The sequence below is a fragment of the Loxodonta africana genome, chromosome 13 (assembly GCF_030014295.1).
Source record: "Loxodonta africana isolate mLoxAfr1 chromosome 13, mLoxAfr1.hap2, whole genome shotgun sequence".
Lineage (NCBI taxonomy): Eukaryota > Metazoa > Chordata > Mammalia > Proboscidea > Elephantidae > Loxodonta > Loxodonta africana.
Window position 1 is genome coordinate 49,955,248 of NC_087354.1, and position 20,625 is coordinate 49,975,872.

Sequence of the window (20,625 nt, forward strand, 5' to 3'; positions counted from 1 at the left end):
GCCCCGGGGAACCAGGGCCTCCCAGCCCAGAAGCAGGGAGAGAAAGCGGGCTCTTCCAGGCCTCAGATTTGCTCCCAGTGCTCCTTCTCATCCTTCAACTCTCAGCGAAAATGCACCTCCTCCGAGAGGCCTTCCCTCACCTCCCCATCGAAAGGAAGTCACTCGTGGTTTTCTGTCAAGCTCTTGTTCGCACTTCCATGTGGCACCATAATTATGTATTCGCTTATTAGTTTACTAATTCATTCAGCAGGTACTTTTGAGCATCTGCTGTTCCAGGTGCTGGGAGTATGTCTGTGAATGAACAAAGACCCTGCCTTCATGGAGCTGACTTTCTAGTGGGAGTCTCAGACAATAAAAAAAAGACAAAAATAAATATACAATACAGTGTTTACATAATAACAGATAGAATAAGTGCTACAAAGAAAAACTAAAGCCAAGGGGCTGGAGGATAGAGATTAGAAAGAAAAAAAGGATTAGAAAGCTCCGAGGAGCGGACATTTGAGCAGAGGCCAGAATACAGGTCTTTATTTGCCTACTGGAGTCCCTGGGTGGTGCAAACAGTAACATGCTATGCTGCTAACCAAAAGGTTGGAGGCTCAAGTCCACCCAGAGGCACCTCAGAAGAAAGGCCTGGTGATCTACTTCTGGAAAAATCAGCCATTGAAAACCCTATGGAGCACAGTTCTACTCGCACACACATGGGGTCGCCGTGATTCCGAGCTGATTTGACAGCGACGGGCTTTTTATTTGCTCATGTCTCTCTGCTGCTAGGCTGTTAGCCTAGGAAGCTCCCGTGGGTACTTTATTCCCTGTTTGGTGCCCAGTACCTGGCACAGAGTAGGTATCGGATAAAGTTTATCAAGCGAATGAACAAATGAGCAGCTAACCGGACCTCCAGGTGCCAGTGTCTTCCCTTGGCTTCTGGCTCAGCAGATCCCAGGAGCAGCCGGTTCCCATCCTCTGATAATAACTCTCAATAGATGGGAAGGCCCTTTTGTCACCCTCGGACCTCCTCTCTCTCTGGGGAAACCAAAGGTCATCGTCCAGCAGTGATGGATCCAGTGTCCTCTGACTGGCAGGCCGAGCTGAGAGCTGCACTGAGTGTCCCTCTCTGGCTTGGGGACAAATGGCCCATGACACAAATAGCAAGAAAGAGTTGAGCAGGAGGCCCTGAAGATCCCTTGGCCAAATACCGGAGATATGGCTTCCTGCTGATAGGTGGGCCCTGTGTTAAGTGGCCCCACCAGGGAAGCAGTGCCGCGGGGAGTGGTGGGTGAGATCGGAGCCTGAAGATGTAGAGTGTTGGCTCTCCTACTCACTAGACCAGGGGCCTTGGACAAGCCGCTTCACTTCTCTGGGCCTCAGTCTAGCCATCTGAGCAATGGGAATGCCAATCTTTGCTTTAGTGACCTGTAAGCATAGAGATGCTTTGGAAGGCCTAAAGTGCTCTACATATAAACAGTGTATTCCAAATAGCAAGTTTCCAATAGTGTTTAAAGTGTAAGTTAATTGCAGAAGGACCTGGAAGAATGTTGTATAAAGTGAAGCAAACCTGTGCTGATTGTACTCGTTTCACAAGTCGTATATGCCTGCAATTCTATGGGCACCTATGACCAGAAATTTAGAGAACACATATACAGTAAACTCTGTGAAAGCCAGAACCTGTGTAAGGTGGAAACCTGTCTGAGAAGGAAAACTCAAATATTTTCCACTAAAACGAGCACTAGAAAAGTGGTAGAACTTCACCCTGTCAAAGGCGGATAACTTGAGAGACCTGGAAAAACAAGGCAGCTCCGTCGAGTTCCAGCTCTGACGGGTTTCAGTGTACTTCTTGTTGAGAGCTCAGACAGTGCCTCATACATACTAGGACTCACTACACATTAGCTGCTGTCTGGGATAGAGCCAGTAGGCGCCCATGCAGCCATGTGGCCATTGTGATCACTGGGTGCCCTGCTGTATGTATCAGCTGATCATGACTTTTAGTATCATCCTTGATTATATTTCTTATTCCCAAGTTCCTGGTCCCTTAGGCTGCACAGCAGGCCTCTGAGAGGCACAGGATTTCCCAAAGGAGGCAGAAAGGCCAGGAATCTTACCCCACTTGAGGTCTCAATAAAACCACCTGGGAGCTCGTCTTGGTTTTTCTTTTCTTCTCTCTTCTGGGCCATATTCTAGCCCAAAACCCATTGCTCTCGACTCTATAGGACAGAGTAGAACTGCCCCATAGAGTTTCCAAGGAGCACCTGGTGGATTTGAACTGCCAACCTTTTGGTTAGCCCCTGTAGTACTACACCACCAGGGTTTCGGTATTCTAGCCCAGTTTTGTTCAAAGTGTGGTCTGTGGACCCCAGCTCAGGAACTGTTACTGGCCGGTGACAAAATGAAGAGAAAACGTTCAGAAACTTTTATAGCAATTTTGACGTTGCTGCGACAGCCAGACAAGTGGTTAGTGGCTCCTGTGGTTGAATGAGGTACATGCAGGCTGGTGTGGGTGCTGTCAAATTCTCCTAGTGGGTCATGTGTGGCGTGAACTTCATTATGTCACGCTCCGTCAGGACCACATATCTGTCTGTGAGGGACTGGGAAACGAGCAAACAAAATAAAACTGGCCCTTCAGAACAGAGTTTGAGAAGCACGATCTAGCCTTCATTCAAGGAAACAAGCTCTCTGCCACCTGGCCTGGGATGGGCACACCTCTCCTTTCCAGGCTACTCTCCTGGCCCTGGATTCTCCCTCCTCCCTGCCTTTGCTTTTGCTGTCCCTCCACGGACTATCTTCCCCTTGCTTTCCCACCTGTTCAAGTCCTATCCCTCCTTCAAGATCCAAAAGCAAATCCCATTTCTTTCACAAGGCTCAAAATCTTCTGGTCAGATTAACCTCTTCCCCCCATCCCAGCCTCCCTTGCCCTTCCACCTCCAGCCAGCACCTCTCCAGTCTGGCTCCTATGACCCATGCCTGCTGTGCTGCCATCAGTCTGTGAGCCCTGAGGGTGGGGACCTCTCTCCCCTTTTTAAGCCCCACTCAGACCGGGGGCCTTGGACAAGCTGCTTCCCTTCTCTGGTTCTCAGTCTACCCATCTGAGCAATGGGAATGTCAATCTTTGCTTTAGCGACCTATAAGCAGAAAGATCCTTTGGAACGTCTGAAGTGCTGTATGTATAAAAGGTGCATTCCAAATAGCACATTTCTGATAGTGTTTAAAGTGTAAGTTAAGTGCACAAGGACTGGACTCAGTAAATGTCAGCCAAGTGGGCCCAATGCACCAGCTGCACCAATCAGCTCCAGGTGCTGCCTTTGTCAAAGAAAGAATGGCTCAGAGGTGAACTGCTTTCACTGGGGACAATCGTGGGTTAAGCCCTGCAGGGCAATCAACAGAGCTCGTGCACCTGGCTCGTGAGAACAGCCTCCCACCAAGCCTCTGGGGGGGCAGTATTAACTCCCAGGAGGAATGTCCAGGTGGGAAGATTCCTGATCCACGGACTGCACAGGGCTGCTGAGGCACAAATGACCCCGACTTAATTAAGCTTTACCTTTCCCTGGTGCTGAAGCCGCCTGCAGACCCGCTAACACACTGCTGGAGCGGCTCCAGCACAACCCCCACCTCCCTCTCACCATCCCCTCACGGGAAAGGCCTCCAGCTCCGTAATGAACAGGGGACCCAAGTTGCCAGTAACAGGCGAGCCAGGGCTTAGTCCAAGAGTGCTTTGTGGACCACAAGGGAGCCAGGCCTCTGTGCAGCATCCACCGTCACCGTTTCTTCTTTGACTTCCTGAGTATTCCCCGTGGGGCTTGGCCAGCAGTGCTTGACAGGAAGTTCTGTGAAGATGGAGACCTTGTGTACCATGGTGACTGCTTCCCAAAGGGTGTCCATGGCAGTGCTGAGCCCTGAAGTGTCTACTCAATGAGTGAGTGAGTAGATGAAGGAAAATCAGTCATTTTAAACTGCAGCAAGAAATTCCTCAGTTAGACCCAAAGAAGAACTTTCTGACTCTGAGAGAAATTAAATGCAAACCTTTCATCCTGCCCTCTTCCTTTAGTTACTTAATCCTTTGCCCTTATATGAGAACCCAAGAAAATAGTAGCTGGAAGCTGGTACATGGGGGGTCCAGAGTCCCTGTCATGGCCCTGGCCCCAACCCAGGCATAGGACCCCTTTGGACTCAATGGCAAATGCTTACTGCCCACTGATCTGGTCCAATTTTGTCACTTTGCTAGGGAGGAAACCGGGGCCTGAAGGGTAGTGTATTACCTAAGGCCCGTGACAGAACCAGAGAGAGGGGTAGGTCCCCCAGCCTGACTCTTTCCAGCAGACCAGCGTTCACTATTTGAAGAAGTCAGAGGGAAGGGGAATGAATGGAAAGTGGTAGACAACGTTGTGGAATGAGTTCACCCTTTGCAGGAGATGGGCTTGGACCCAGTGACTTTCTCACGTCCTTTCCCACCCGGCCTGTGGGTTCTTTTTCCTCAGAGCCCACATCTGGGGGTCTCATCTCACACTGGGAAGCCTCACCAAATTCTCTTTGATCCCCACCTGGCTCCCCCCCAGTCTGGGGCTTGCTGGGGAGCACTGAGAAGGAGGTGAGCTGTGGGCGCGCTGAGGAAGGTACCAGGCCAGCGTGCAGCCCCCTGGCAGGTCTGTGATGCCTTTGCCAGCAGCCTTTGAAAGACTTCCAAAGAGGTAATTCCTTTGTGCATGGCCATGATTTATGAGGCTTTCTAAGCAAATTGTGGAGATAAATGGTTTTTGGGGCTGGGAAGCTTCAAAGGCAGTGATGCGGGCAGATCAGATGTCGCTGGGCAGCTGGAGCTGGGCCCTCATTAAAAGCCTGTGAAGGGCAGGGAGGGAGGGTTTTCGTAGACCTAAGGATAGACTAGCTCCGGCAGCCTCTGGGGTCCACTGGGGCAGCTCCTAGCTTGCCTGTTTGCTGAAGGGCACCCCATTGCTGAAGGCCATGAGGCAAAATGCTGAGGTCATGGAGGTGCATTTATCCCAGAAATGGGTGCAGCCCCAGGGCAGAGGTTTTAGGGTGACAGGGGCACATTGTTTCGACTTGCACTCTTTAAAATGGCAGGAGCCACAGTGCCGGGCCATCGGGCAGAGAGTCTGCCCTGACCTCTCTGATCAGCATGGCCCACAGCCCTCACAGCGGTGCTGAGGTCTTGTCCCCTCCTGCCTCGAGCCAGTCCCTGCCCAGGTCCCAGCCCTCTCTGGGTCTCAGTATTCTTTTCTGTATGTGGAGAGCACTGGCTTAAACGAACTCTGATATCCCATCTCCAAGGAGCTTCCTGGCCCCATCCTTGTGGTTCTCAGTCCCATTGCTGAATGTCCCCATTGGAGAAACAGGCCAGAGACAGCACTTGCTGCGAGGTTGTAGGCAAGCCACCTAACTGCACCTGACCTTGGTCCCTTCCTCTGTACAATGGGGATAATTATAGCTGCCCTGAGCTTAGCTTGGACAAGGTGACGCCTGCAAAGCCCCTAACAGTTTTCTTTCCTGTGTCTGTTTGCACAGCACTGTGGCATTCTACTTCCAGACACAATCCTTGCGAAGCTGATGAATTTGACTTTCACACCTTCCAATCACCTCTCCCCAAAAGCAGGTTAACCAACAGACACACGCCCCACTCCTAACCTGGCTCCAGGTCTGCTAATTGCCACTCAGATATTAGCAGATAATTAGTGTATTAATGGCTGGTAATGACTCATGAGGTGACCTCCTTAAATCCCAGGCACAAACACACACACACACACACCTCCACAAACACGGGGTATTTGTGTTTTAATAGGGGATCCCTGGAGAGCCTGAGGATTGGAATCCTGGTGGTGAATGCCAGGCAGTCTGGGGATATTTTGAAGCCAGGGCCCTAGTGCTGGTCTCCAGGTTCACCCATCCACAGACAGATGCACGGCTCTGATAAAGCTGTTATTGTGTCTCCCCTCTGCCTCCTGACATTCTGATGGGGTGATGTCTGGTTACAATGGTCTTGGTCGCCTGCAGTGGGGGAGACTTTCCAAGGCTGTGGCAAAGGGGATGAGGAAGGTAATGAGCTGAAGCCATTGCCTTTGCTCAGGGCATTTTAATATACCCACTGGCTTCTTGGCCCCCTCCCACCCTGCTATCTCGAGAGCCTGACAGCTCCAGAGCCTCCTGATCCCAACCTGACAGTGGGGTGCTCTCCCCAGCCACAGCTGCCCCAGCTACAATTTACCCAGCTCTCCTCCTGTTACCCCACGTTCTGATGGGTCAGTGTTTCCTGTTTGCTTGTCTATTTCTCCAATGATTGCGGGCTTCTCAGCCAATAGCAAGTAATTAAAAAAAAACCCGTTGCCATCTAGTCAATTCCTACACATAGCAACCCTATAGGATGGAGTAGAACCGCCCCATAGAGTTTCCAAGGAGGGGCTGGTAGATTCCAACTGCAGACCTTTTGGTTAGCAGCTGTAGCTCACCCTAGCTCTTAACCACTGTGTCGCCAGGGCTCCTAGCACATAATAGGTACTCCATAGTTGTTTGTCAAGTGAATAAATGGGCCTCCCTCAGCTCCCAAAAGCTGATGTAGTGGGATGGAAAAAGCCCTAGACCAATATGGCCATCTAGCTTTGAGTCCAGCTCTGCTGTTCATTAGCTGTGTGGATACAGGCAAGTCACTCAGCTTCTCTGGCCTGGGTTTCCTGACTATAAACTGTGGGGAGGACAGGAGATGACCCCTAAGGGCTAGGACTAAGAAAGCCAGTATCTGACTCTCAACTCTGCCTTTTGCAACTAGGGGTGATTTTGCTCCCAGATAGGCTGGGGTACAATACTCCAGCTAGTTAAATCAAGGAAAAAGTTAACCAAGAGAGGAAAAGCTAACAATCAGCTTACTGAGGATTTGGAGAATAATCCTTTTTTTTTTTTTTTTTTAAGTTTTTAATTGTGCTAAAATAGGTATAACACAACATTTGCCATTTCAATATTTTTACATGTAAAACAATAGACTTTTAGTTAAAAAAGATTTCAATTAAAAAACATAAAAGATCTTCAAAGGTGCTGATATGGCAGTTATCTTGTTTTGTTAAACTGAATAATCCCTAAAAGCTATTTTAGCCTCTCTGGTGTCTGCTAGGAAACCCTGGTGGCGTAGTGGATAAGTGCTGTGACTGCTAACCAAGAGGTCGGCAGTTCAAACCCACCAGGCACTCCTTGGAAACTCTATGGGGCAGTTCTACTCTGTCCTAGAGGGTTGCTATGAGTCAGAATCGATTCGATGGCAGTGGTTTTGGTTTGGTTTTTGGTTTGGTGTCGGCTAAGGGAGCCCAGACAGCGCAGTGATTAAACACTCAGCTGCTAACCCAAAGGTTCTGAGGTTTGAACGCACCAGCCCTCCTCGGGGCAAATTTTGTAAGGATTACAGTCTTGGAAACCCTATGGGGCAGTTCTACCCTGTCTTATAGGGTCACTATGAGTCAGAATCGACTCGACAGCAATGAGTTTGGTTTTGGGGTTCGACCACCCTAGGACACAGGTGGGATGTAGAGATGCAGCCTCGCCTCAGTGGTTTAAGGGAGGTACAGCTGGTGTGGTTAAGTAACATGGAGTAAGTAACAAGTGTAGTAAACAGATCGCTAAGAGCTAATGATACATCATTATAAGTCTGTGCTGTCAGCATCTTCCAGGCTTAGGGACCATGTTAGAAGATTTGGGTTTTATTCTACGGCACCTTGGTCTATGAATATTTAATTCCAACAATCTCAGTGGTGGGCAGATAGAGGGCTGAGCAATGGCTCAGCTCGGAGCTGAGTAACCAGCTCGCATTTTCCTCTTCCACGTAGGACAAACAAACCTCCCACCCCTGCCCCCACTGGCCTGTATCTCAACTGGAACATTAAGTAACAGGGCATAAACCCATCGCCGGGGAGTCGATTCTGACTCATAGTGACCCTATAAAACAGAGCAGAACTGCCCCATTGGGTTTCCAAGGAGCGTCTGGTGGATTTGAACTGCTGACCTTTTGGTTAGCAGCCGTAGCTCTTAACCACTGCACCACCAGGGTTTCCAACAGCAGGGCCTAGAGCCGTACAATATGAGGACTGGAAGAGACCCCAGCAGTAACCTACCTGTGCTTATTAATGGGGACGGCATTGGCATTTAGAGGGCACAGTTCATCATTGTGCAGGACCACCCCAGGTCATTGTGATAGCCTAAAACCACCCACCCCCCCCATTTCCAGATGCCCTCTTGCGGAGGGTGACCGACTCCAGACTGGTTTTACAGATGTGAAAGCAGGGGCCCAGAGAGGGAAGGAGACTGGCCAAGACTGCACAGTGTTGGCGCTGACCTGCCCTGCGATGCTCCTCGTAAGTGCAGTGGAGGGGCCCAGGCTCGGAGGACTTGCCTGTGCTTTTATTAGAGCAAGTCGGTTGACAAATGGCCTCGCTCACTGGGAAGTCACTTTATTTATCAGCTGAAATGGCTTTGGGCGGCTGCTGCTCCATCTTTGCTTCCATGCCTGCTGCTTTGTTAGCCCAGGGGTTATCCCATGACCTGGCAGCTCCCCTGCTTCTTCTTGGGATATGCTTCTTCTTGGGATAGGGTGGGGGATATAGGGGCCATGGACCTTTCTTGGAAGGTGCTTAGACTGTGCCCAGTCTTTCCATGGCTGGGGGCAGGGGGACCTGCCTTGTCCCAGGCCATGGTACAGGCCAGAGCTGCTCAGAGTCAGTGACTTTTCGGCCCGTTTCCACCCCCTGAGCTTCCTTCATTTCAGTGGACCACTTCTTATTGCTGAGTCTCCAGGCCTCTGTCTGTGGGATGGGAAGAACTGCTGAGCTCTCCCACCCACTTCTAGCCCAGCATCCTCCTGCCTGTCTGTATCTGGGAGAGGACCAGTGAGAACAGAGACCAAGGGGAGGATGGTGGGTCTCACCTGAGAAGCTTTCTAAAAGGACCTGTGCCCGGGTGCTACTCCAGACCAGAACACTCTGGGGTGAAGCCCGGTATGGGTAGTTTGAAAAACCTCCCGGAGTTATCATCATGGGCAGCCAGGAAGTGAATTCCCACAAGCAGCTGGGAAGGATTCTGGCATCTAGGGGTTCTGGCCAGCACTGCTCTCGTCAGCTCCTGGCTGGGATGCTGGGTGGGACTGTGTGTGCATGTGGGGGGGCAGGGACAGTGACAAACCGAGGACGTACCCCAGCCTCCCCCCAACTGGGAATGCTCTAAGTCTAATGAAGCAGACTAGACACAAGAAACCTAAGTCTGCTTGTATAAAAGCAGTGATTTTAAATAACAACAGCTGGCCAAATTATTTTTCTTAATGGAGAAAAGGTCAAAAAGCATATTCCGTTGTGCCATTAATAAATTATCTTAACTGAAAAGACTAAAATTATGGAAATAGGGCCAGTTGTTGAAAACCCGGGACCTAGGACCACCGTTCACACATAAACCAATCCCTGAATAAGGTGTTGCTGGAAAATGAGCCTCTATTCTCTCCTGGCTTTGTGGATTATCCGAGGTGGCTGCTAAAGCCCAGGCTGGCTGCCAGCATCCCACATTTCCCCCATCCTTCCACAACAGACCACACCCAACAGGGCAGCAGGGATTTAGGAGTTTAGACCCCTAGTTGCTCCTGAGCTGTGTGAACTTGTCTAAGTTACTTAACCTCTCTGGGCCTCTGTTTCCTCATCTGAAAAATGGGATTATAATAGCATTCATTGCAAATGGATCATTGCAAGAATTAAATGAGAAAATCCACTTTACGCCTTTATCTTGTTGCCTGGCACATAGTAACTGCTCAGTCAACCACAGTTAGAAATTAAAAAACCACGTCAGTGGTGAAGGCCAGCCCTGGCTGGCACCACAGGGCTGAGGCAGGCGATGGGGGAGCCAGAAACACACTAGGCCTGTTCCCCCAAATCTGAAGAGGTCAGCAGAGGGATATATCAGGGGGAGAAGAAAAGGGGGTGGCAAGTTGCCCACCTTAAAAGACTAGAACCAGCCAGGCCACACACCCCTGGATGCCCCTTCAACCCTCACTAGCTGCCCAGAGAAAATACACCCACTTGAAAAATCAGCCAAAGCCAAATATAATTAGGAAGAAGAGTCTGTAACAGAGGGAAAAAAAGCGGGGGGTGGGGGGAGGGAATGACATTCCAAGGCCAAATTGGAAAGAGTTTGAGATTGTCTGCAAAAGAATGCAAAGTCCTGTTGTAATTATAATGATGATAGTTTTTATTCACCTTGAGCAGGGTAGATAATTGACTCACTGCCTCATTTCTCTGTCAGTGCTGGGGAATGAGGTGTTTTTAAGTGGATTGTCTAGATAGCTGAAGCTTACCCCAGTGAACCCTAACTTTTTTTTTTTCCATTTAATTACTCTGGGGGGAAATTTCTCTAGAACGGATTACACACATCCCTGATTCCTTAATCAGAATATTCTAAATTGAATGTAACCTCTTCCTGTCAATGTGGGTGTAAAGGGCTATTTGCACCCATGTTAATAGCCCAAGTTGCTTAGCTTTTTTAGTCCACATTTTTTTCTGTTTATTTCTATGGTTTCTTGCTTGGCATAGAGCTTTGCTACATATTTTTAGTAGCCCCCAAAACACGCATACACACACGCAGACACAAACATACACGTGTGGATACACACCGATCTGTGGTCTGAGGAGCCAGGTTGTCAGGCTTAACAGACCAGCATTTACATTAAGAGTGAATGGCGTTTGAACGCCTTCCTAGATGGTCCTTAAACCAAAAAAAACCATTGCTGTCGAGTCAATTCCGACTCCTAGCGACCCCTAGAGGACAGGGTAGAACTGCCGCCATAGGGTTTCCAAGGCTATAAATCTTTACAGAAACGGACTGCCACATCTTTCTCCCACAGAGCGGCTGGTGGGTTCAAATCACCGACCTTTTGGTCAGCAGCTGAGTGCTTAATCACTGTGCCACCAGGGCTCCTAGGTGTCACTTGGCGGGGGGGCGGTGGAGAGCACTGTTGTAATAGGAAAGAGATGGAGGGAGCCATGCCTAATGGCGTTGAGGATGGACAGAAGCAGATGGATTCCGGGTGTATTTATGAGATAGAATCAGCAAGGACTTGGTGACTGATGTGGTATTGGGGGCAGGAAGAGAACCCCACCAGCTCTGGCTTAGGCAGGTGGGTAGACATTAGTGCCACACTCTTTATGGGTAAACACCTTAAACTTGAATTCCAAACTAACCTCATTCTGTTCTCCCCAAACTCTCCTCTTCCCCTTGTGTTACCCACAAAGAGTGTCACACCAATGTCTACCCACCTGCCTAAGCCAGAGCTGGGGGGGCATTCCTCAGTCTCTCCTCTTCCTCCCCGCAACAGCCCATCAGTGACCAAGATCTGTCTGCTTCTCTCCATCCTCGATGCTGATAGCCAAGTCTCCCTCTATCTCTTTCCTATTACAACAGTGCTCCCCGCCATCCCTTCTTCCCAGCCTGGTCCCTCCCCACAACCCCCATCCCCCCTCCCCCCCGCCCTGATTCCACTCCCTCAAATCTGTTCTCACCAGAGTACTCTTCCTGTGGCCACACCCACTTATGTCAGTCCTCTGCTGAAAGCATGTTCACAGCTTCCCGCTGCCCTTGTATGAAGTCCGCGCCCCTTAGCACGCTCACCAAGCCTCTGGACCTGGGGCCCTGCCTCATATCTTGTTCTGCCTTAAAGCCTACACTCCAGGCACACAGAATTTTTTTTGTTTTCATTTTCTCTCCCATGTCATGCTTTTCTCACTCCAAGTTTGTACATATGTAATGTTTTCTGCCTAGAAGCATTCTCCACCCCCACTTCTCCCTCTAGTGTCTTCTCTGAGAGTGTCTTCCCTAGCCCCCCACCTGGGTTCAGACCCACTTATGTGCTTCTGTATCAGCCTGACAGCACCTGTTATAGCACTTTCACTGTGTACCACAAAATGCTGCTCCAGCATCTCTGTCCCCACTAGACTGTACACTCCAGGAGGGCAGGACACTTTCTGGCCAATTCCAACTCATGGAGACCCCATGAGTGTCAGAGTAGAACTGTGTTCCATTGAGTTTTCAATGGCTGATTTTTGGAAGTAGGTTGCCAGGCCTTTCTTCTGAGGTGCCTCTGAGCAGACTCAAACCTCCAACCTTTCAGTTAGCAGCCGAGCACATTAACCATTTGTACAGCCCAGGGACTAGTTGAATGGACGAGTGGAAGAATGAAAGCACCCAAGTCACTTGTCATAAAGTCCAAGTTCATGGACTTTATGACAACATTCTGACTTCGTTATCAGAGTCACAGTTTTGCTTCCTACAGTTTTTTGGCTGTGCCAGAAGGGAACGGAGATCACCTCTGATAAGTGACAGGTAACTGTATGCCCTGGAATGCACCAGGGACAAACTAGATTTGGACTCCAAGGATTTATCGTGGAGGCAAGGTCTCAGGTCAGTAACTGTAGCCCTAATTAATTAAGGAAATCCCTTGTTCTGGATCCTCGGGTTGTTGTCAGTGATGAGCGGAGAGGAAGTGTCCAGTCTCCATAGTGTCCCTGCCATTTGCTTTGCATCTGCCACTCTGTCCCCAGTAGTGGCTCTCAGTCTCTCTCCTGGTAACCATCCTGTAGTAAGTGTCCCAGTACATGCAGTGGAGCAAGCTAGAGTCAGAAGACCTGGGCTTGTCCTTGACTATGACTTTGGGCAATCACTTAACCTCCCTGACCCTTTACCTCTCCATCTGTAAAATGGAGAAATAATAAAAACCTAACTCACAGGGTTATTAAGGGGATTAAATTTTAATAGTGTATATAAAACTTCTGCTGGCGCAGTGGTTAAGAGCTACAGCTGCCAATCAAAATGTCGGCAGTTTGAATCCACCAGCCGCTCCTTGGAAACCCTATGGGGCAGTTCTGCTCTGTCTTATAGGGTCGCTATGAGTCAAAATTGACTCAGTGAAAACGGGTTTGGTTTGGTTTGTAAAACTTGTAGAATGGTGCCTGACACATAACCAAAAAAACCCCATTGCCATAGAGTCGATTCCAACTCATAGCAACCCTATAAAACAGAGTAGAACTGCCCCATGGGATTTCCAAGGAGCGGCTGGTAGATGCAAAGTGCCAACCTTTTGGTCAGCAGCCGAGCTATTAACCACTGTGCCACCAGGGTTCCAGCTAGCACATAGTAAACATTTAAAATGTGACTGTCATTATTATTTCAAAGAAATTGTATCATATGTATTAAACTTAGGTGAGTTTAACTACATGTGCTTGGCAACAAAAAGAGAGAAATAGCATAGTAAGTAATTTTGCTAGTCTTTCCATTACTGAACGTGTGTCCTGGGGAGAGAGTGGGGTGAAAGATGCTGGACTGTTAGGTACTGAGTCTATCTCAGTCCTGTGAGCCTCTTTCAGTGTGGGTAGAGATTGTAACTAAAACTGGGCTGAATTTTTCCCAGTGCGGGGTGTGGTTCACTTACAACTTGGCAACTCGAGTTGTATATGTGATTATTTGGGTTGCAGATGAAGAAGGGGTGAACCAAGATAGGGTGGTTAGGATTCCAGGTCCAGGGTGGTTCTGTCTGCTAAAGGATAATGGGCAGCTATCATTGACCACTTGACCCTGGTCAGTAAGTGAGAGGCACACATGTGGGGGCGGGGTGTTGATGGGGCTGATGGAGTGATGCCTTCCCCAACCCTTTAGACCCCAAAGATTTCGTATACTCATTGGTTGCATTCGAGCCTTGCACTCTTATACAGATACAATACTTGAATGCCACTGTATCTTTGCTCATATAGAGCCTACCCAAAAATGCCTGCCCCAACCCCATTCCCCCATGCCCTTTCCTCTCTGAGTGTCTAAACCCCAGAATCGCTGGGGGACAGAGGTCGACTGGTCATCTGCATGTCTTCAAGCAGTATGTTGAATAGCCATCCTTGTTTGTCCAGGCCTGAGGAATTTCTGGAAATTTCTGCTAAAACCAGAACAATCTTGGAGAAACCAGGATGGCTAGTTACCCTATCAGACAGACAAGTAAGACATCTTTCAAAGCCCAATCCAGATCCATCTAGGAATCCGTGCTTGATCTTAGCTGGGAGCAATCTTCCCTTCCACTGAACTTCTCCTTCCACTGAACTTCTCCGAGAGCATTGTATGTGCCGGTGGGTGCCTGAACTCCACACCTCGCCCCTACCCCAGAGTGCAAGTGATGAGGCTATAGTTTGAGGGCATCCTGTTATCCTGTGTTGTTTATGCATCAGGTGAGGGTTAGAGTGGGAGGTGGAAACAGGTTGGGTGACCTTCCTGGAGCTCTGAGTGGGCCATTCAGTCCCTTTCCACAGCCGCAGCCATAGTGTGAATTTCTGAAAATCGGTCTCAGATATCAGTCTTTGAAACACTTAATTACATGTAAAGACCTTGAAGGCTGTCTGTCACCTCTTTATCCTGCCCCTTCTGAAGCTGGCTGCTTGGAAAGTAATGAAATTGAACTGAAGATGAAGCAGCCTGAGGGAGGAGGTGTTACTGAAAGGGAAAAGAAGCCTGAGACAGGTGGAAAGGGTGACAGGGAACTGGAGTCAGGGAGCCAGGGGAGGCCCAGGGAATGAGAAGAAATGTTCTCAGAGAGTGAGATGCAAGAAGGGACAAAATCCTTGAGTGTAGGGCAGAGAGAAAGAGGAGGGACAGACAGAGAAGATGGGAGCTGGACTAGACTGGCGAGGCACCAAGAAGTGGAGGAGGGAGCAGAGAAGAGGGGTTGCGGATCCCACAGAAGGGCTTTGGCTGAATTAAACAAAGACCAATGGCCAACCGAGAAAGATTTTATTTTTAGCCAAGGCAAAGGGAGGTAGACAGGTCGGCTCCAGAATTTCAGTACAGGAGAGCAGGCTTCAGGCAGCCATTTGGTTGGAAGGAAATGGCCTGAACTGGGAGATGGTTGTGAAGCTGCGTTGGGGAAACGAGCCTCCTCTGTCTCTTAGCTTGTATGATTTCGGGGTGGCTTGGTGGAAGAGCAGATGGAAGTTATGACGCCCCAAGTCTTCCCCTTAGACACCCCTTGCTGCCTGCTATCCAGGTAGGAGGGAGGCAGAGGTGGAAAGGCCTCATGGGCATTGATTCCGAGTCCCCCTCCCAAGGAGAGGCAGCTGAGGCCCCTTAGACTTGACCGTCCCCTCTCTTGCAGGCTGCGACAGCGACCACTGGGGCCCCCACTGCAGCAACCGGTGCCAGTGCCAGAACGGCGCCCTGTGCAATCCCATCACGGGCGCCTGTGTGTGCGCCGCCGGCTTCCGCGGCTGGCGCTGCGAGGAGCTCTGCGCGCCCGGCACTCACGGCAAGGGCTGCCAGCTGCCGTGCCAGTGCCGTCACGGCGCCAGCTGCGACCCCCGCACCGGAGAGTGTCTCTGCGCGCCTGGCTACACCGGCGTTTAGTGAGTAAAGCGGGGGCGGGGCCGGGCGGGAGGGGCGGGGCCGGGCGGGTACCCCCGCTCTCACCGCTGCTGAGCTTCTTGTGGGTGGGCAAGGTGGTGGGAGCAGAAGGGTCCCGGCTGACCTAGTTGCAGAAGCTCTTGCATTCCGACCCCAAGTTTGGGTGGCCTCAGATCTCCGCCATCCAGGCCCCACGACAACTGGTCTAACCTAAGATTTCACATGGCTGGGCGCTTCCAAGACCAGAAACGCTGATCAAACTCCCCCAGGAGGCCCTCCCTTGTCGGGGAAGAGGCCCAGCACCTGGCACAAGACTTTACCTTGGAAATCTCCTTAGATGCACCTCCTCACGGGGGGCCTGACCCTTCCAGGCAACTTGGAGCCCTGGGCAGATATCGGGAACAGACTTGGGTTGTTTACTGTGCCTGTCCGTCTTCTCTGCCTTCTCCTCAGAGCCCAGAGAGCCTCTAACTCCAGTTCCCTGAAGAGGCCATTTGACAGTGAACCTTCCAGGCTGCTCCTTAGTTGAGACCCCCTCAGAGGCAAGCCTGTGGAAGGCTGTGTGGCCTCCCCAACAGCTCTAGGTCCTGAGGGGGACAAGGACTCTGGCCATAGAGACCTCTTGACTGAAGGTGTTCCCTTCCCGGATGCTTAGCCAGCTCCCAGGACCTAGGAGGCCACGGCTGTTGGGTTAAGGCACAAGGCCAAGACCCCATGCAAATCCTTCCCTGTTCTTCAGCAGGGCCCCGTCCCTGCACATGAGCCTGGCTTGGTAGCTGGGAGCCTTCCAGAGCCAGAATGGGCCCATGCCAGATTCTCCCCATCTCTGAATCTAGGTAGAGTCTTGAAGGCAGGATCCATGTCCACCTCTCAGTGCCTTTGCTCACACTGTTCCCTCTGTGTGGCATGCCCTTCCTCCTGGTGAAACTGACTTCGCCTTCAAGGCCCAGTAAAACATCTTTCTCTTCGGGAGGCCTTCCTCAGCCTTTCTTCCCCAGAAGAACACCCTTCCTTACACCGAGAGCACTGAAGTCGACCCACAAGTACTGGCCCAGGTGCATTTCAATTCCCTCCTGCCAGGAGCAGGACTCACTGACCCTGTGCCTCACACAGTCCACACTGACTGAACTCACTAATTCCTGGGCAGCCCTGGGGCCCTGACACCTCACCTGAACCCTGCAACGTCTAACACCTTTGCTTTTTCCATGTAGCTGCGAGGAGCTGTGCCCACCTGGGAGCCATGGGGCTCGCTGTGAGCTGCGCTGCCCCTGCCAGAATGGGGGCACCTGCCACCACATTACTGGCGAGTGTGCCTGCCCCCCAGGCTGGACGGTAGGTGGGCCTGCAGGATCTGGATGGGGCACTGTGAAAGGTCTACACATCCAGCAGCCATGGGCTGAATTCCCCTCCCACCCTGAATACTCTGTCCCCATTTTATGGTCACAGGGCATCCTTAGATGCTGTCAGGGGTACCGTGGGCACAGCTTTGAATCCCAGGTCTGCCATCTAAGTGCTGTGTGGCCTGAAGCAAGTTACTTAACCTCTCTGAGCCTGTGGTCCCTCATGTACAAAGGAGTTGAATCCTTCCCATAAGATTGGCTCTGTCTTTGAGCTGCCATGGGCTCTGTACCTGATGTGGCAGAAAGTCTGTGGTATAGGGGGTGGGGCAGGAGGGGAAACAGCAGAGTATGGACCGCCTGAACTTACAGAAATTCAGATTGCCAGCTTCCACTCCCGGCGCGCACATGCACGCACACGTTCTGCTGCTGTGGGTCTGGGGGCGGAGGGATGCGTAGGCAAATCCATACTTTAACAAGTGCTCCAGGTGATTCTGATGCAGCCCCAGTCAGTCCAGGTCTCACAACCTCTGTTAGAAACGGGGGTAGGATTTATAACCTCACAGGCCTATATTCAGGTCTCACATCCCTGCTGACTCTGCAAAAAGTCCTCAACTACTCTGGTCATCTATTTCCTCATCTGCAAAATGGAAGTAACAACAGAAACCCCTGTCTTGCATAGCTCCCGTGGTTGGTGGGATGCTCAGAAGCAGCCCGTGTCAAAAGTGCTTTGCAAGCTCTGAAGTGCTCTACAGTTGCTTGTTTCACACTCCTGGATGACCCACAAGCCTCATTTTCACCAACATGTTCCACCCAACGCTGCCCCCTGCAGGCCCAAGCTGCTCAGAATCAGCGGGCAGGCTGAGGCTGCATTCCAGCCTCTCACTTTCCAGTGATCCAGTGTTTCAGGGGAGGCTCAGTGACATCACTGGCTGCCTCCTCAGGGGCCTGAGGCTGCACAGAGCCAGAGAGGACAGGGCTGCTGAGCAGGAGCAGGATGTTTCGGGAGGCTGTGCACGCAGAGATCACAGGGGGCAGACAGGAGCGACGCCTGAAGGGCCCATTGACTCAGGTACAGAAAGGGCAGGAAAGGGCCTTGGGGATCATCCAGTCCCACAGTCTCCAAGCCTGGCTGTGCACCAGCGTCCATCAGGGAGGTGTTCAATACAGACTTTCAGGCCCAACCCAAGACCTTCTAGAGCCCAGAGAGCTCTATTTTTAATAAGCTCCCCAGGTGATTCTGAGGCAGCCAGCCCTGTGTGCAAGTCTGCATTTGAAAGTAATTGATCAAGGCCGTGGGATTGCCTTCTGTGTTTCACAGAACCCCAGGGTTCCTTGAGGGTGGAGAAGGGGACGGGGGGCCCCATAATTAGGGCTCTGGCAACCCCCCTCCCCATGCTGCCTCTCTGTTTTAGTTTATTCTCTATATTAAGAGTCTATATATGGGTTTATATTGAGAGTCTAGTAAGAGAGGGTTGAACACCACTGGGTTGTCAGTAAGGAGCCCTGGTGGCACAGTGGTTAAGTGCTCAGCTGTTAACAGAAAGGTTGTCAGTTCAAACCCACCACCCCCTCTGAGGGCGAAAGATTTGGTAGTCTGCTTCCATAGAAATTACATACCAAGGGGCAGTTCTACTCTGTTCTGTAGGGTTGGTATGGGGTCTGACTATGAGTTGGAGTGAACTCAACGGCAGTGGGTTTGGTTTTGGGGGTTTTTTTTTGTTTGGGGTTGTCAGTAACTTCCCTTCTCAGATGAGAAAGCCAAGTCCCAGGGAAGGTAAGTGATGTCCCCAAGTCCCCAGGTTACGGCCGAGGTGGAGCTAGAATCCAGGTCCCCTGACTCCTAAATCCCAGCCCTGTTCTGCGGAAGACAGAGGGGCTGCTGCCACTGCTCTCGGGGGAGGAAAAGCCCTCACATTTCTAGCCAGCTTCCGGAAACCCACCCCTGGGCAGCCTGGGCCTCCAAGGTAGCAGTAGGACAGGAAGGTGGGATCAGTATGTGATGGGGGGAGAGCAAGGCTGGAGGCAGGCCAAGTGTGAAGCCTCCCTGGAGAGACTGAGGGACGCTTGTGGTCCACAAGGGGTAGGGAGAAGCCAGCACATGGAGGGAATTATTTTTTCTCCCCAACACAGTGAGAGATTCGTCCTCCCAGATGACAGGAAACGCGATCGATAGAAGTCTTTGGATTTGGGGACTTTATGTTTTTAATTTTATTGTAGACAATTGCATTTCTATTTTTGACAGAGCATTTAACTTGCAGATTTGTATGAATTATTAATACCCCGCGTGCGTGCAGAGTCATGGTATAATGAAGCTGCAGTCCAAGCCTGAGGCTCCTCCCAGGGACAGCTGGAGCCAAGGAGAGGGTGCCGGGGAGAAAGGTCACCCCCTTTATCATCCTCTGCTGGCCCCGTGTGATTTCAGCCATGCAGTTTCCCACTCAGAGATCTAAAGCACAGGATTGATGCACACCATGCAGCTCCCCTAAGGACTGGCAGGTTGGGCAGAGCTGGAGAGGACCCACCAGGAACTCTGGCCCTTCCAGCCACTCCTCCGGGATTCCTGACCACCAGGCCCCGAATGTGCCCGTAGGACATTCCTCTCACCCAGCTGGGGTGAGCCCTTCCAGGAGGGGCCTTCGCAAAGAGCCTGGGGACTTATTTTCCCTCTTTTTCTAAGCACTGAGACCTTTCAAAAGAGAGAAACCAAATGTGAGTAGTTTAATGAGCGTGAGCGCTGCAGACAGATGGGGAGGTAGGAGGAGATGTGATTGACCCCCCCTTAGGTGCTCCCAGTGTGATGGTGGAGGCTGGCTATAGTGTGTGTATACACATACACACACATACACACATACCTCAAAGGGAAAAACTGAACTGAAGAGAGAATGGACAGAGGAGATGGAAATAGGACCAGCTACCACAGAGGACCAGACAACAGTGTTTGTAGCTGAGCCTGCAGAATCATAGATGATTGGATGGAATGACTGGATGATTCATGGAGCCCCGCACCCCAGCCTGTGGCTTAGATCACCTTGGCAGCACCCACACCAACCCTGTTCAGGGCTGATTGAGGACGTCCATGCCATCCTGGGACACATGATAATTAGAAATGCCTTCAGATGTTTGAAGAGGCCGAGTTATCTCTTCTCCAGGCAAATTGGCCTGACTTTAAGGCCTTTCACCATTTGGCCTTCTCCTTTTTTGTGCTCTAATTAGCCATGGTCCTCTTAAGTGTAGCTGGTTTCCAGGTTTTGACAAATTCATTTGGTTTAACTAATTCCGACACAAGCAGGACTGTCGCCTCACCCTCATCTCCAACCTTCTAGATGTCACTCAGCCCAAGATCCCATTCCCCTTGGAGACAGACTCAATTGACCACAGAGCCAGAGAGGAACCATCAGGCACAGCCCTCTCGTGAGCTGACACTTCCTTGCCTGCTCCCTCGCCCTGTTGCTCCTCACAAGGCTGCCCTTCCAGCCAACAGTAGGTGTGTGCTTCTCCTCTGCTCTTCTCAGTCCCGGGCTATGCAGGCTCCCTCCACATGCTGCCTCATCAGGTGTCAGCTGGATTTAGGTAATATTAATAGAAATGCTCTCTCTGTAAGGCACCTACAGGTTCCTTCACATCTCTAACGTCACTTTATCTTCACAGCCACCTGGGAGACAGGTCATTGCTACTTCCCTTTATAGATGAGAAAACTGAGGCTCAGAATGGTCACGTGACTTGTCCCAGGTCAGCCATCTGGGAGGAGGCAGAGCTGGGATTTGGCCGAAGTCCTGACTTTGAGTCTACCATACCAGGCAGTAGGACTTCCCAGGACCTCAGGTTCAAGGGGAGACCTGGAGAGGGAATTTGGGTGCCCGTAGTTTGAGAATCCTGAGCAGAGGTTCAAAGAGGTACT

General features: G+C 50.9%; 1 protein-coding gene across 4 annotated transcripts in view; it reads left to right on the top strand.

Annotated features, from left to right (window-relative positions):
• MEGF11 (multiple EGF like domains 11) overlaps positions 1-20,625 on the top strand; it is a 259,064-nt gene that overhangs the window by 161,774 nt on the left and 76,665 nt on the right. For all 4 annotated transcript variants that reach the window (XM_064267379.1, XM_010598051.3, XM_064267380.1 and 1 more), the window contains exons 5-6: positions 15,143-15,389; positions 16,599-16,719. In XM_064267379.1, the coding sequence (XP_064123449.1) occupies positions 15,143-15,389; positions 16,599-16,719 (368 nt within the window). The remainder of the gene's footprint in view (positions 1-15,142; positions 15,390-16,598; positions 16,720-20,625) is intronic.